This window comes from Elgaria multicarinata, chromosome 3 (genome assembly GCF_023053635.1).
Source record: "Elgaria multicarinata webbii isolate HBS135686 ecotype San Diego chromosome 3, rElgMul1.1.pri, whole genome shotgun sequence".
Lineage (NCBI taxonomy): Eukaryota > Metazoa > Chordata > Lepidosauria > Squamata > Anguidae > Elgaria > Elgaria multicarinata.
The window spans coordinates 100,975,540-100,992,762 of record NC_086173.1 but is presented as its reverse complement, the minus strand read 5'-3'; the positions used below and the strand labels follow the sequence as shown (position 1 = coordinate 100,992,762).

Below are 17,223 nucleotides of genomic sequence, written 5' to 3'. Positions count from 1 at the left end.
TAGAGCTGAGCTTGAACCTGCACATGCTGTGGACTCATTCTGTAGTTTTGAAGTTATTTTGGGGTTTTGTTTCCCCAGAGATTGCACACCACACTGAAGGTTGACACCCTGCTCCTAACTGTCCGTTTAGGACAGGTCCCATTAACTTCAATGGGATTTAATAGTGTTCATCATTGCAACCTAACATTACCTATAAAGCTGAAATATGTGTTGGCTGTATGTCTGGAAATGTTTACCCACTTGTAGATGAGTTAGGAACTTGAAATTTGCCATGCTGATAGGTCTGGCAATACGATGTACCAGAAAAATCTAAAAACACAAAATTTGGGGTTTTAAGTATGTTTAAAGAAATTAATAATAAAAAAGCCAGACTTACTGGCTTTTGGCGACCATTACGAGTGTGCAGACGGGTGGCTGCTGCGTACCTTTCACAACCCAGACTCCTAAGGTCACTCTTGAGTAGTCAACCCAATTCCACATAAATGCCTTGCGTCCATTTGCAGTGCTTCCTCCCACCCACCGTATGTGGTTTTAAAATCATAGATACAACAGGGTAATGAGAGGCCGAACTCTGAACATGCTCAAAGGCATCCTGTCCTGATATCGCTGTTTTCTCAGAATCTGGAGGAAGTGTGCATGCAGCCATTGCCCTTAAGGGGGAGTGAGTGGGAAGGTACTCTGCGTATACCCAGAAACAGGCCCAATGAAGAGGGACAAGTGCCTGGTCCAGCCCCAGCCCTACAGTACAGGGTCCTGATAGAGCACTTGGTGGGCAAGAAGTGTGGGCCAAGGCAGCGCCAGCAAGACTTAACCGGAGCTAGGTATGTCCACTGACAGCTGCTTACCTCCCCTCCTCAGTGATGCTTCTCTTCGAAGTTCTATAAAGGAGAAGCATCGGCAACAACAGGAAGGAAGTGCCTCTCAGAGGTTACGGGCCACCAAAGGCATGCTGGGAGATGTACTGGCCTGTAGAGTAGCTGATTTTAAATAAAGCATGGGTTAGCAAACCAGGTCACTGTCTCTCAATCCTAACTTGGCTCCCACTTTCCTGACCTCTCACTAATTGTCTTAGTTCTTTCTCCCTTCTCCAACTGCCACTAATCCCACCCACCAATCCATTCTAGCCTCAGGTATCAGTCATTCGTCCATTCACTCTTCTGTTTCAATGGTATAGACAGGCTTTTTTTCCATAAAAATCAACCTTTATTCAGTCATTCCTGCATCTGTCTTGGAATGTTATGGTTTAGTTATAACAGGAAAGAAACTGCAGCTTAAAAAAATCTCAAGTTAAAAGGCCTTGGAATTTTTATTTTTATTTTAACTTGGCAAGTCATTAATGCAGTCACTAGGCAAGCTTGCCTGGTATAAAGAAATCCATAAGCAGGGTGCCACACCTAAGAAAGGCCGCTCTTCAGTTGTCTTTGACTTGTAGAGATGAGACCTATTAAGTCTAACCTCTCTACGATTCCTCCCGGCTTCACTTCTTCAGTCAGGCAAAGAGACAGCAACAAGATTTGTACCCAGCCATCCTTCCTCCCCATATGCCGGCAGGAGCGCTGGAAACACATAAGAACTGGCGTAAATACCAAATAAAGCTGGCCGGGTTCAAGACCGTGCTTAGAAAGAAAGGTGTCTGCTATCTCTCTCTTTTTTAATTATCTTAAAAAAGAAAAAGATAGCTGGATGGTTGAGCGTAGGAGGAAGACAACAGCAGAGTTTAAAGTTGGCACTCAGTTTATATTCAGTTTAACTACTTGTCATTTATACGTTAGATTTAGAACAAGGATTTTGGAAACACACTATTCTTGCTGCTTCTCAATGCAAACAATGTTATCCAACTGTCAAAATTTGACTTTAGAGGAACATTTCACTTATTTGATTTGCCAGAGTGACAGAGAAAAGAGATTTAAATTAGGCAGTTAGAACAAGAAGGGGCAGCAAAGAGTGAACTGTGCCAGAAGATAAGTCGGTTGAGCAGATCTTGACTTTGAGAGAAGTGTTTGTTTGACTTGAAGAGGTTTTATATGTGGTCGCTGCCAGCCAGTGCCCACCAAATATGCATTGGACTATTTTCTCACATTACACATACTTTCTCCAGTCCTAAGTTTCAACTGGAGAAACCTGTGCTTTTTTAACAGATGCTATGACAGGCAGAAAGTACTTTATATATTATACACACACACACATATGACAAATGCAAATATAATTTAATTTTAATTTCTACTTGTTTGGGGGTTTGCTGAAGGCATAGGAAACCTGCTCTTCAAAAGTACTTTAACTCTATGTAGTTTTTTAAAAATGCAAACAACTGGGGTGGGCTAGGTGATACTTTCAAAACAAAAGGCACTCTATATGCTATATGTTGGTGCCTTTGAAGCTAGGTAGCATAACCGCATCTCCCCCCCACCCCCGTTAAATTCCTGCGTTGAATTCACGAGGCATTTAAAATCACAGGCACCTCGCCAAGAAAACAAGTCGTCATCTAGATTTTGTACTTCTTGGGGGGCATTATTTCAAGGCACTGCAACAAAAGGCGCCCCTGCCCACTGTCTTTGCTTCTTTTAACATTACTTCTTAAGCCGTAACACACGGAAGACTCTTATCGGCTCCACAGGATACCGGAAGTTCCGTTAGAGCGCCACTGGGATTGTAGTCCCCCTTCCACTTTTCAGAGCGCACTTCCGGAGGCGGCAGAGGCGGAAGTTGCGTCGACAGGAGAGGCGGAGCTTTCCATTGCAGAGAAGGTGCCGTTGCTTGTCTCCCCGGAGGCACCGGGTGACTCCTCCCATCCCATCCCTCTGTTGCCCTTCCCGCTCCCGGTCATGCCGCCGCTCTGAGCCATGGGCGCCAGCGGCTCCAAGTCCCGGGGCCTCTGGCCTTTTGGCTCGGGTGGGCCAGGCGGCTCCGAGGGGCCGGGCGGGGAACAGGCTCTGGCCCGGGCGCGGGGGCTCTGCTCGGCCACCCCCTTCGTCTTCACCCGCCGCGGGTAAGAGTGGAGCTGGGGGCGGTCCCTTGTGCAACGGCGGGAGGGAAGGAGGGAGCTGCGCGGAGACAGAGAGGCTGGCTTGACCTGACCTGGCATAGGAGCTCGAGGAGGGCGGCAGAGTGCACTTTCAGTCCTCCTCCTCCTCCTCCTCCTCCTCCTCCCCTGACATTGCCAATTTCCTAGGCTAGTGCCTTCGCTGCCGGGCAGCCTTCCGCAACCTGGTGCCCTCTAAACGTGTTGGATTACAACTCCCAGGATCCCCCAGCCAGTTGAACTGGAGTTATAGTCCAGCACATCTGGAGGGCAGCTGGTTGGGGGAAGCTGCCTCAGGTTGTGGAGTGGGTGGGAGGGAGAGAGAGAGACAGGTAGGTCCCCTTCCCCGGCCTCGTGACCCAATACCTGGGGCTCTGCTCTACCTGCTATATGTCGTTACTGTGTCGTTTATAATCGTAAGCCGGCTTTCCACGGGAGACGCGCCCGCTAGCGCCGCGTGTTGGGCTTCTAGTAATAGCGCCCGCTTGCGAGGTGCCTCTTTCTAAAGCGTTGGACAACGGTTCGAGGACAAGTTCATTGTCGCTTTGCTCTGCCATGAATGGCTCCCCGACAGACAAGTGGTAGCGCAGCTCCCTCCAGTGGACTTTGCTCTCTCTCTCTTTCTCTCTCTCAAAAAGCCTCATGGATTTATCCTTTCAGTTCTGTATTCCAGGCCCTTCTCGTTTTGAGCTAGGAGACTAATAATGGCTCAAAGGTTTATTCCTCAGTTAAAGACCATGCCATTTGTTTTCTGTATGACACGGAGCACACTTGATACTAAATATGGCAAGTAATGATGGCATGTAGGGAGGTTCCAGTGGAGACAGGGATACTGTTTAGTGACTAAACGTTCGTCCCTGAATATTTATTTCCAATTCAGGCAATGGTATAAGGTGTGTATTCTTGAGCAACACCTTCTTGTTTGGAACTGCAACCATACTGAGTATCTGTTGTCAGCTGTGATCAGTTGGCTGAGACTGGAGTGTCCTAGTTTATAGGACTTCATTACTCCAAAGCTCTGTCTTTTTATGGTGGTGTTGATTCAGTGTCTAAAGTATTAGGCTACAACAGCCCATTCTGTAAGATCTTTGGGGAGTTCATTCATAATTTAGAAGCTGGTCCTGATTTGTGGAGAGAAAACTGGGCTTGTGTAGAGTTAGCTGAAGTTATCAGCATTAGTACCAACAGCTGATGCACCTTGATCTGCTGGGAAATGGATGATCTCCATCAAACCAAAGTCTTTCTTTGCCAGTTCTTAAATTAGTAAAACCATAGCTGTGCCAAAATGCTTGCCTTCTTCCTGAGTAATGACTAGCATTTGTATCTCCATTCTTGCTAGGCGACCAGCCAAGTGTTATTGAATCAAATGCTGGCAGACTGGCTGCAAGTTTCTTCATCATGGAAGTGATAAAGGATTAAGTTTAACATTGAGTTGTATGAGCTTGGCAATCCTCTTTCTTATCCCCACACCACCTTCTTCATTCTGCTGCTGCTTATCATTGTATAAGAAATTCAAGGCATATGGTTTCTAATGCATCATTTAAGAATTACAAGGGACTAGTCTTGAAGCATGGTGCAAGCTGAGAATTCCTGTGGGTTTTCCTGTGGCCTGCTGCAAATGCCAGAAGCTGGACAACAGAAATGCAAAAGTTTTCAGCTAGTTTTTAAATTCTGAATGTTGTTTTGCTGAAGAAGCTGAGGTTGTTAGTGAGGAATGGCTTAGACTTGGCAAAACTCTTGATTTATGAGCTGTGGGCAGTTGTTTAAACATTTATTTATTTTTATTGTGACTATTAATAAAACAGAATAAAAAATAAATCATGAAAAACAAAAACAAAGAATCATTACATATATAAGAATATCATCATTTCCCCCCATCAAGTATACTGTTCATTTTTAAAAAGGGGTGGGTTATGCATAGGTTTCAAGAAAAGCAGTCCAAATATCCATGTACTTATCTGGTCACAAGTTGCGCCTGTATAACAGCCGTTTAAGGATGTTGAAAGCATTGTTGTCCTCAGTCCATTGCATTATGGGAGGTGAGCATTTATCCTTCCAACAGGATAGTGTAAGTCTTTTAGCTGTCATAAGGGCTCTGAAAATCCATTTGCGTTGACCATGTGCTAACTTCCAAGAAGCCAGTAGGTAGTTTAGGAGGACATGCACATTGTTCCATATTAAAGATTGTTTCAGTACAAAGTTTATCCTTATTGTAACCTCCTCCCAAAAGGAGGCAACTACTGGGCATTGCCAAAACATGAATTAAAGAAGCATTAGTTGCATTACATCTCCAACAATTATGCAAGTTGTTTAAACATTTAGTTGCTAGTGAGAATAGCTCGCATTTACATAGCAAAAGTGATTATTAAATTTTGTCAACAACTTCTCCCCAAAATATACCAAGAAGGCAATCTCATATAAATGGTCCTAGTTGATTAAATGCTCATTTTTCCTTAATCCAGCCGTGGTGCTTTTCTGCACATTTTCTTTGCTTTAATGTAAACTTGTTAAGAATAGAAAACTTATTGATGAAGCTTACATCTTATTGTTTAAATAGTTCCACCAAGCTCCTTGCTTGTTCTTAGCAAAAATGAAAAAGGATCTGTAAACTACATGCTCTTGAGCATCTCATGCACGTACCGTGATATGTTAACTGTGGTGGACTGTGACCTTCTTAAATTTTCCACATATTTTTTTAAAATAACCATTAGTGACTCAAATCAACACCTGGTAAAAGTTATCTTTTTTAGTGTGTTGATTGTCTCCTAATGCTCAGGTATTCATTTTACCTATATGAGTTATTCCCTTGCTAGCAAGTAAATAATGAATAAGATTGCTAAGACTCCGTCCAATGATTGATTACCAGTCTTTGGATTCCAATATGCTGCTTACCAAGCAGGTATTCTAAACTGCAAATGGTTATCTACCTAACATACACAATCTGTAAGCTTTTATTAACACAAAATATTTCAGAAATTCACATGGACGTTATTGGAAGCCACATTGATGGAAGTGTTGTGGTGCTATTTTTGTTGCTTGTCCCAACCTGCAAAAGATAGGCTGCTGGGATAGTTCTACATTGCTCCTTTCAGTCAGAAGAAAGATCATGGACAGGCAGAGCAGGTAGGTTAGTAACAGCAGGAGAGGGGCAGGCTTGGCTTGACATTTTGCATCTAGACTGTGGGCAAAGTACTGCCTTAGGGGTCATTTATATTCTGGTTCACCTTGGAGTGTTAGTGTCTCAAAATAAAATCCACCTTTGTGGGCTTTCCTGAAATTAGTGCATGTCACTACATGGTTTTTAAATTGTAGTTTCATAACTCTGTTGCCAGCCATGCTTAGGAAACAATATTTCTCCTAGTTGACAACTGTAATGTAGAAATAATTCCCCACTAAATGAGCCCCTCTTTTAGTGTTATATGGAGGACAGGGAGCTAGCAAATACATGGCAGCAACAGGTGCCACGTAGCTGACTTGGTGCCAACAGTCACCTGCAGATTTGAAAAGTGTGTGTGTTTGTGTGTTTGCTCTTTCTGGTAGGTACTTTTTCTTACTGTTTTTCATTTCTTTACAGCTCCATGTATTATGATGAGGATGGTGACCTTGCCCATGAGTTTTATGAGGAGACAATAGTCACCAAGAATGGGAGGAAGCGTGCCAAGCTGAAAAGAATCCACAAGAACCTGATACCTCAGGTAACACAATCAGAATAAAAATGGGGCTATTGTAGCTTATCTTCGTATTCAAGAATATTGAGAAAGCGAGAATGTCTAGAGGATGCTTTGGGGGATTTGCGGAGTTGTTTTATATCTTGTAAAATTTATACTTTATTTTGTGTACTCTCGTATTTCATTGTTTGTGGGAACCTATAGCTATATAAATTTCCTGCATCCATCCTCTGAGGCTGGTTCTATAGCAGCCATCTTGAAATCACTGCATCAACCTGCTTCCTCCTCAGGGATTTTTTTTTTTGACAGTGACTGAAGTCAATATGGTTCTAAAGGGCTTGTTTAAACTGCTGTAATCGATTATGGTGATAGTCAGGGTGACCCATGTTCTGTCGCTTAAGCTAAAGATGGAGGTTCCACATGCCTCATTTCTGGACCTGGGTTATATAATAAGTAAATATGAAAGCCAGTTCATTTTCAAACGTTCCGTATTGGTTTCATACTACGACAGAAATTAACACATGAATTCAGGAGAAGAGAGAACAGCTCCCAGCCTAATTGAGGAAGTAAAGCAGTAATGCATTATAAGAACAAACTGCACTCCAGCCTGTGTTGATGACCCAAAAGTATGTTAACACCTCTGTTAAATAAGAATGCTGTTCTTGTATGGTCTCTAAGTAGTGGTAAACATGGGGACCAAGGTCCATGATACTGTGCATCTAGTAAAGTGTTCCCAAAGGGAGGTTTGAATTTGTTTCAAATTGTTTGAGGGGATGATCTGCCATTCAAAAGAGGGGGGAAATCACTGGACATGGCTAAAGTAGCTTGTTATATCCTAGCACACATTAAAAACATAGCTAGTCTTACTTTTTAAGTCCAGTTCACTGTGAGAATAAGAGGAGGGTAAAAAAGTAAACTTTCTTGTATATGAATGGGTGGGTACAGAGGCTAGTGATACTCTGCCCTCGGTTAAAACCGGTGTGAAATGCCATTGTGGACATATCTGTATGAACAAGAGAAGAATATAGGGCATGGTAATAGATAAAAAGGGTGCAATAATAATGGATAATCCTTTGCACAAACAAACAATTCATGTTCTTGAGAGTTACAAATGGGAAAGAAGGCACTGAGGTAGATGAAGAGGAATGAAGAGGAAACTCTCTGGAAAAGAGTGACAGTTAGGAGCAGAAGAACTAGAAGGCATTCTGCACCGGCGGAACCATTAGAGTTAAGCTTTCAGCTTTTGGAGGATGAGTCTGAAGGACAGTTTGCAGAGGAAGAAGTACAGGAGACACCGTGCAACAATGAACAAGAGGCAGAAGGTAGGTCAACCAAGAAGAAGAGAAGAGTAGTCGTTGTGGGAGACTCCCTGCTGCGTGGGATTGAAACCCAAGTATGTTGTGAAGACCCATGGACTCGCCAGGTGTGCTGTCTCCCTGGAGCACAGATTAGAGATGTGACTGAAGGGTTACCGAAGCTCATACAGTCCACGGACACATACCCCTTACTTCTCATCCATGTGGGAACAAATGATGTCGCCAAGCAGAGCTACGAAGAAATCATTTCAGACTTTGAAGCTCTGGGAAGGAAACTGAAGAACTTTGGGGCCCAGGTAGTTTTCTCATCCATCCTCCCGGTTCTTGGAAGAGGATTAGAAAGGGAAAGAAAAATACTCCGGATGAAAGACTGGCTATGAAGGTGGTGCCGACGTGAGAGTTTTGGATTCTGGGACCATGGGCTACGCTACTTGGAACATGGACTGCTGGCAAGGGATGGGTTGCACCTCACAAGGGCTGGAAAGAATGTGTTCAGCCACAGCATGAACTTGATCAGGAGGGCTTTAAATTGAATCTTACGGGGGCGGGAGACGTAAACCTCGAGGCAACAAGGGATGAAGGCCAAGGCACCACAGTACAGAGAACAGCTCCAATAGTGCCCCCAAATCACACCTGGTTGCTTCCAAACAATTTTGAAGACAGATGGGTTACTGGAACAATATTGATTATGCATGATTTAGGGTGCAATCCTCTGCATGTTTAGACAGAAAAATGTCCTAGGCTTTTTCCATCTAAAGATGCATAGGACTGGTTGTCACACAGAGGTTGTTACACAAAGGTTGTCACACAAAGGTTGTCACACAGAGGAGGGCCAGGATCTCTTCTCGATCCTCCCAGAGTGCAGGACATGGAATAACAGGCTCAAGTTAAAGGAAGCCAGATTCCAGCTGGACATCAGGGAAAACTTCCTGACTGTTAGAGCAGTACGACAATGGAATCAGTTACCTAGGGAGGTTGTGGGCTCTCCCACACTAGAGGCATTCAAGAGGCAGCTGGACAAGCATCTGTCAGGGATGCTTTAGGGTGGATTCCTGCATTGAGCAGGGGGTTGGACTTGATGGCCTTGTAGGCCCCTTCCAACTCTGCTATTCTATGATTCTGTGAGATGTTGGGTTAGGACAAGCCAGCCTCAAGCTTTTGAAAACTGGCTAAAACAGGTGTACCCAAACTTTTTGAACTTGTGGGCACATTTGGGAATTTGAGATACTGATATGGGCACCGTCACAAATGCCTAATTAATGGATTGCCCCTTTGGTGTCTGCCTGTCACATTATGGATCTTAAACTGTCTTAATTAGCAAAAACTTTTGGTTCATATCTATTGGACACCACAATGACTCTTTAATTAAGGGATTGTCTAATTCAGCTAATTGCTGATGGTGCAATACAGCTCATGCTTCTTTTAAACATGTATTTTGGTAGTGTCCAGTAGTTGCTTCTTTTTGGGAATAGGTTATTACAAAGATAAATTTTGTACTGGAACAGTCTTTAATATTTACTGATGTACATGCTCTTTTAAGTTATTTACTGCTTCATGGAAATTAACAAATGGTCAGTGTAAACTGATTATCTGCATCCCTTTGACAGCTAAAAGAGTGATATTGCAACACTGGAAGGATAAACACTCACCTCCTATAAAGCAATAGATTGAGGAACTTCAATGCTTTCAATATTTGAACAGGTGGCATAGATACTACCTTCAAATGGATACTTAATAAGATATTTGGTCCATTTTTGTTTAAGCCTATGTATAATTGCTGGAAAGTTGTATGAATTTCATATATATTCATTGCTATGGATATATATAAATCATGTATATATTCTAAAAAAAAGGTTAAAAATATTAGAAAGTTTTGCAGATGCCTTTGGGTGCTACATTAGAGATCTCTGAGTTAAAACACTTATTTGAGCAATTCTGTGTTTCAGCAAGAAACTTAATCTAATTTTGATGGCTGCTTCAGTGAAATTGTAGGTGCTTCTGGTTGATATAATTTCATACTGACAACATGATATGTATAGTTGTTGGAACTGGTCTCCCTTGAATTGAAACTGTTCATGATGATCAGGCACTTGAGAAGTGAAGGATAAAGAAGGCATGTTCTTCTATTGCCTATTCAGTATTAATTTCCAAAGAGTTTTCTTGCACACTTCCATGAACACTAAAATACTAAGGCTGAAGGCAGAGGAAAGCAATGATCTGACAGTGCCTGTTATATAGAAGTTAGAGTAGCTTTACTGAAACATTGGCGGGGTGTTGGTGGTGGGGAGGTAATGTTATCCTTGGGCCAATCATAATGGTTGTCAGAGCCTGGTTTGGCTTTGCCTTGACAAAAGGTTACTCTTCTGTCCATGCTTCTTGGTGACACTCAGTGAAGGTTGGTTCCATCCTGTACACCTCAGCTGGGGAAATGGGATGTTGGGGAAGAGTCCCCCCTCCACCCCAGAGCTGCCTTGATCTCCTGGTCACATCTAGTTTGAACAACCTAGCAGCAAAAGTTTCCCGCAACAAATTCCAGGTGATGCTACCTTCAGATCCTGTTCCGAAGTCTTTTTCTGCCTAGAAACGTCTACTTTCTGGGTAGAGTTTATTCCCATAATATACTTGGTAGCCAAGTTGCTTGTGTTGGGCTTTTAGACCAGATTTTATTAAGTAAGGAACTATTATCAGCACATTCTACGTCATGTTGTGGGCTCTCCCACACTAGAGGCATTCAAGAGGCAGCTGGACAACCATCTGTCAGGGATGCTTTAGGGTGGATTCCTGCATTGAGCAGGGGGTTGGACTCAATGGCCTTGTAGGCCCCTTCCAACTCTGCTATTCTATGATTCTATGTGTGCCTCTATTCAGTATTGGTCGAAGAGAATGGATCATTTGTAGTCTGTTTCTTGAGAGTGTTTCTATTTGATATTATCTCATCCTTGTTGCATCCTTCTCATTACAGGGCACAGTGAAACTGGAGCACCCTCGGATTCACGTGGACTTCCCTGTTATCATCTGCGAGGTCTGAGCCATGAGGGCAGTGTGAACAGTTACTGTGTGCTGTAAATGCACTTTAACTTGCCCAGTTTTACTGTACCTCGTGTAAACCACGCTAGGCAGCCACATGTCCTTGCAGAGTGATGGATCTGGAGCACAGACACATGGTTGGCTTTGAAGCTACTGTGCTAGGAGAAGGAGGAGGCGACAGCGGCTGCAGCACTGGGGATGTCTTGGAACTGGATAGTGATCAGGAGTAGCACTGGCTAGGGATGTGTGTTGAGAGGACCTGCGTCAGCGGAGCTATCTGGCCTTGTTTAGGAGGATGCTCAAAATTCCCCTCGCTGAATCGAGTAAAATTCTTTTATCCACCACTAACTGACATTTAGGTAGCAACAGATTTCAAGTGTCTCAAGACCATGGAGAATCAACCTGCACCCTTTTCTGACCAGATGTCCTGCTTGTTGAGTACCCCAGTCAGTTTCTACAAAAGTTGACAATGAAGTTTCAGTTTATATGCTGTAGATGAGTAAAAGTGAGCAGCAAGCTTCTTATGCCTTTCCCTTCTCCCCTCCCTTCCTCAACATAACATAGCTGAATACCTAATGCTGTACGGTGTCCTTGTGGGTTGGTGAGAGGTGATATCAAATGCTGCACTTAAGAGGACAGCTGAAGCTTTCTAAGATGGATGTAATCTTGAGGGCTACACTGAAGCAGACGGACGCAGAGGTCTTGCGCTCTCTGTAATATCTCCCTGGGGAGTTGCACTATTTTCATTTTATTTTTTGCAGTCTGTGTCTTTTTCAACTTTGTTGCTTGGAAAATTCCACTGAACTAGTGCCTGTGCTGTAGCACATCAGTAGAGGCTGTTGGCAGCAGCAATATCTGAGCATGTAGCTTTTCTGTTAAGATTTACCAAGCAGGCCACCTCTTAGAAAGCATCTGCCTTGGCAGATTGTGGTTTCATTCCAGAGTGGTCTTCTCTCTTCTGAATCTACATCCCACTGGTGTGTGGAATGCAAGGCAGGCTGTGATCCTCCTGCCTGCTCCATTCCTATTGTAGGAAGGCTTTTCTCCTAAAACAATTAAAAGTTACAGTTCCTTCTTGACCCCTTAGGACAGGTTATGCTGTCAGCACTCAGGCAACTTCGTTGCTTTTATCGAGATGGTTGCCAACCTGCTTTTGAGTCCTTTGGCTGTGCACACATGCATACAGCCCCCCGGCAGAAAGTCTTTTTGACTCCTTGGATTGGACCAGGTCTAACATGAGGCAATGCAGCACCTTTCCAAGGAAGGCTGGGTCTCCTCTTTTTGAAGGACTCTCCCCTCTCCCCCAGTATGTTGAGTGTTAAATGTTTGGTTGTTAGGGCCACTTCTTTTGGCCAGAATGGCATTGGTCGCTGTGTCAGTACTGAAGCGGTACACTTGCCTCTTCATCATCCCACGTTTCTTGCTTCGATGATGTAGAGCTCTCTGCTACTGAGCCCTGAACAAGCAAAATCCTCTCAGAGGCACCTTGTCTTTGAAGAGGGTTTCATATGCAAGCCTGCCTGCCTGCCTTTTCTACCAACCCCACAGAATTTTTTGTACAAAGCTTTAAAACTGGATTGTAGATGGGTTAGCTGTAGGAGTTGGTTCATTGCCCGTCACATTTACTTCCCCAGAGCATGTCATTGCCTTTCTGAGCACTTCAGGCGTTTGCTACCTCAACGTTTCATTTAATCAGCTGGTATACAGTTATGCCAGCCAAATCAATACGACTGTGTTGTGCGTGTCTCCATCTCTGCAGCTGCAAGGGAATCCTCCTTAAACATTAGGAACGAGATTAGGAAAGGTGTGGAGAGTGTGTAGCCATGTTGTCAGAGGCCTTTTCACTGGCTGTCACCTTTGCTCCTTTCAGCTCCTACAGCTGTACGTTAGGATTGACACCCCACCCACCCCAGAGCATAGGAAGCATGGTGTTCCCTGGTGGCTTCCCAAGTTGCAACTGCTTTGCCATGCTGATCTCATTATGAACCTACAGTTCAAGGACCATAGTTACCCATACATGGAGAGCACATAGCTTGCTGACATTGGGCTTATGTCATATTTCCATCCTCTTGCCCCACCCACTCTGTCCACTTCGTGCACTGGAGCTTATCTTTTGGTTTGGTTTCATCTCGATGATGATGGGAAGCTGACATCTTCATCCTTAATCAAGGACGGATGTTTCCACTGCCATGAATCAAGAGCATACTGGGGATAGAGGTGTGTTTGCAACAGTCCTTGGCAAACAGAGCTCCATCTCAGCATCCTTGTGCATAATAAGTTAGAGGCTCAAATCAAGGCGCTGAGACATGCTTATTCTTGAATAGTATAGTTTAGAACAGGAGACTGCCTGTCAAAAAGCTTGCTGTCTGTGGCGATCATCTCTTATAAGGGACTTAAGTCATGAGAGAGACTGGGGCGGAAAGGCTTGTTGGTAATACCCCTTCCTAAAATATCTGATTTATGTTCTTTCATTGACGATTTTGTTTCTGAGCAAGCAAATACCTGTGATCAGAAAAGTACAGTGCAACGTTGGCTTTCATTTCCCTTGCCACTTCGAGTGCTTGTGCGCATCCTGCTGTGGGGACCTCCCTCCCACTCGAAGCTCAGTGGAGCCTCTCCCCAAAAGGAAGCTTCATTTCTGCCTAGCTTGAACTCTTCTAAGATGCAGCAGCCTCTCTGGAGCTACTGGCAGCTGCTTTCAGTCCATTTCTCTAAGAGGCTGGCTTGCCTGCTGGGACTGCAGCTGTGCAATTAGACGGCTTGGATGCTATGATCCCATCGACGCTGCCCCCGCCCGTCCCGGTCGTGCTTTCCGGCAGCCCTGCTTCTCTTGAGAGCAGTAGTTGTTGGCAGGAAGGGGGCTCGTGGAGGCTGCTTTATACAGGATGATGATAATGTGAAAGTTGGTGAGATATATAAACCTATTTATATATTATCACTATTGCTGGAACAAGCAAAAAGTTCTATTTCCTTTTTTTTTTAATGACTCTTCTGTGCAAATGTGTGGTTGTGTAAAAGACCTGAACCCACTAGCACTACACTTCCTGTTCCTGTAGCATATGGATAAGGAACCCTAAAGGCAAATGTGTACAATATTTATGGTCCGTCTCCTCTGCCTTGAAGTGCATTTGTCGAATTTTGTTAAATTTCAATAAAACTATTTGTAAGTCCCAGAACTTTCTGCTTCTTTTGTCTATGGGTCTGTACTTGGCTTTATTACCGGTTAAAAGAAAGGCCGTTACAGGTAGGCTGTGTTGGGCCTAAATGGAAGTAAATCTCTGTTTCCTTTGCACAGCTCTACCAAACAACCACCTCAGGCAACCCTGCTAATCTTGCCAGAGGCTTGACTTTTGGCCTGAGCAGCAGCATCCTTGAATTGTTGGGTCCAGGCCAAGAACCACACAGCCCCTATTTTGGGGACTCAGAACTGATTTTCTAAAGGTGAAAATTGTCTTGAATATTCTGAGGATGGGGGTTAAGCTCAAGTCACCGATCTATGTTTAAAACCAGTTTGTAAATAGAACAGCAGGTTGTAGCTTAGTTCTTCTGCAGCTTCTGCAAAAGTAAGCTTATCCCTTTACTAAGCAAGCTTTGAACAACTGTGCTGGCAATGCATAAGTAGCTGCAATGCTAAGGGCCTATGTTAGTGAATTCCATAGTTTAACTATGTGCTGTGGGAATTTGTACTTCCTTTTATCTCTCCTGAATCTCCCACCAATCAGCTTTATGTGATGACTCCGGGTTCTAGTATTATGAGAGAGGGAGTAAAATGTCTCCCTATCCACACTCTCTACAACATGCATAGTTTTGTACACCTCTATCATGTCTCTCCTTACTCACCTTTATTTCCAAGGTACCAATCCCAGCTTTCAACCCCTTTTCTAATTATGCCTAACATGGAGTTTGCCTTTTTTTACAGTAGCTTCACACTGGGTTGACATTTTCATCGAGCTGTCCATCATAACCCCAAGATCTTTTTCTTGGTCACTGCTAGCTCAGTTGCCATCAGTTCATTATATTTGAAGCTGGGATTTTTTGCTCCAACATACATCGCTTTGTACTTGCTTACATTGAACCGCATTTTCCATTTGGATGTCCATTCTCCCAGTTTGGAAAGATCCTTTTGGATTTCTTCACAATCCTATTTTGTTTTAACCAGCCTAAATAATTTAGTGTCATCAGCAAACATGGCCACCAAATTGCTCATTCCTAACCCCAAATCATTTGTGAGCAAGTTGAAAAGCATTGGTCCCAATATAGATCCCTCTGGGACTAGTAGTGATGGCCACCAATTTGGATGGCTTTAAAAGGGGGTTAGGTACATTCCTGGAGGAGAAAGCAATGGTTACTAATCCTGGTGACTCTATGCTACCTCTGGTATCGGAGACAGTAAGCCTGTGTAGACCAGTTGCTGGCGAACACAGGTGGGAGGGTGCTGTTGAATTCGTGTGCTGCTTATGGGTTCCTGGTTGACAGCTGGTTGGCCACTGTGTGAACAGAATGCTAGACCAGTTGGAACGTTAGTTTGATCCAGCATGGCTCTTAAGTTAGGTAATTTTAAAAAGTTAAGCATCCACCTAAGTGCATTTGGAGTAGGACTGTGCACCTTTTCAGATCGAATCCGAAATGGTTATTATTATTATTATTTATTTATATAGCACCATCAATGTCCATGGTGCTGTACATGGTGGTTCACCTGAGGTCCGAAACGATCCGAAGCGGTTTGGATTGATCCGAAATGCTTCGGAAGTATTCGGAGCTTCAAATGCCATTTTAGCTCAAACCGCGTTTTGTTTTGCCATAGGATTATGTTGGCCTAAAGAAACGCCTGTAACTTTTTATTTTTAATGATAGAACAATGAAATTTGGTGAGCTTACAGATACCTTGGAGATGCTTATGCATGTCCAATTTTAGACAGTTCTGTCCTTCGGTTTTCTTGCAATGAATTTTTAGAAATGTGAGTTCCAGTCATTTCAAAGTGCTATAACTTCCTCATTTTTCAAGAAACACACATGTAACTTTGCATCATGATAGAACCTAAGTAGGACTTAATGCATGGCAATTTTGAAGCACATCCGCGGATTTTTAGGATTATTTTTAAGATTTTACCCTCAAACCATCCCCCCATTTACAAAAATGCATTTATCTCCATCACTTTTAAAGGTAAAGACATGTAACTCGGCAACGTGATAGATTCTAAATATATCCTTAGGCATGGCAATTTTGAAGCACGTGACTTCATCTGCTGATTTTTAGGATTTTTTTAAGTTTGAGGTTTTAAAATTTTTTTTTTAAATACGCTGTCATTTTTCGAGATACACACCTGCAACTTTGCAATGTGATAGAACCTACATAGGGCTTGATGCTTAGCAATTTTGAAGCACATAGGTTCATCCACTGATTTTTAGTAATTTTTTAAAGGTTTTACCATTCCCTCTTAACAAAAATGCATTCATCTCCGTCATTTTTAAACGTAAAGACATGTAACTAGGCACCCTGCTAACCTCTAAATAGGGTCTTAGGCACCCCAAGTTTGAAGCATATTGGTTCATCCCCTGGTTTTTAGTGAATTTCTACAACTCAAAACTCATTGAGGACTAGTATCTTGAGAGGTAGTTTCTCCCCAAAAGAAATGAAATTACAGATATAGACCTGAAAATTAGCACCATAGTAGGTCTTCAGAACGGCTTGATGCATGGCAATTTTGAAGCACATAGGTCCATCCGCTGGTGTTTAGTGATTTTTAAGGGTTTTAGCCAAGTTCAGAAAGCTCTGTGTGTATTGGCAGCCGTGATTGACAAGTTGTTACCTAAATTGGCAGGAGGAACTACAGGATGTCCTTAGTATTGCCTTTGTAAGGAACTTTGTTGTTGTTGTTTATTCGTTCAGTCGTTTCCGACTCTTCGTGACTTCATGGACCAGCCCACGCCAGAGCTTTCTGTCAGCTGTCGCCACCCCCAGCTTCCCCAAGGTCAAGTCTGTCACCTCCAGAATATCATCCATCCATCTTGCCCTTGGTCAGCCCCTCTTCCTTTTGCCTTCCACTTTCCCTAGCATCAGCCTCTTCTCCAGGGTATCCTGTCTTCTCATTATGTGGCCAAAGTACTTCAGTTTTGCCTTTAATACCATTCCCTCATGTGAGCAGTCTGGCTTTATTTCCTGGAGTATGGACTGGTTTGATCTTCTTGCAGT

At 43.3% G+C, this 17,223-nt stretch overlaps 1 protein-coding gene across 1 annotated transcript; it reads left to right on the top strand.

Moving 5' to 3' along the window:
- Window positions 1-2,768: 2,768 nt before the first annotated feature.
- Window positions 2,769-14,206, top strand: TUSC2 (tumor suppressor 2, mitochondrial calcium regulator). The gene is made up of 3 exons (XM_063121091.1): window positions 2,769-2,986; window positions 6,594-6,714; window positions 10,966-14,206. Exons 1-3 carry the CDS (start codon window positions 2,841-2,843, stop codon window positions 11,029-11,031), a joined length of 333 nt encoding a protein of 110 aa, XP_062977161.1. The 5' UTR covers window positions 2,769-2,840; the 3' UTR covers window positions 11,032-14,206.
- Window positions 14,207-17,223: the final 3,017 nt, after the last annotated feature.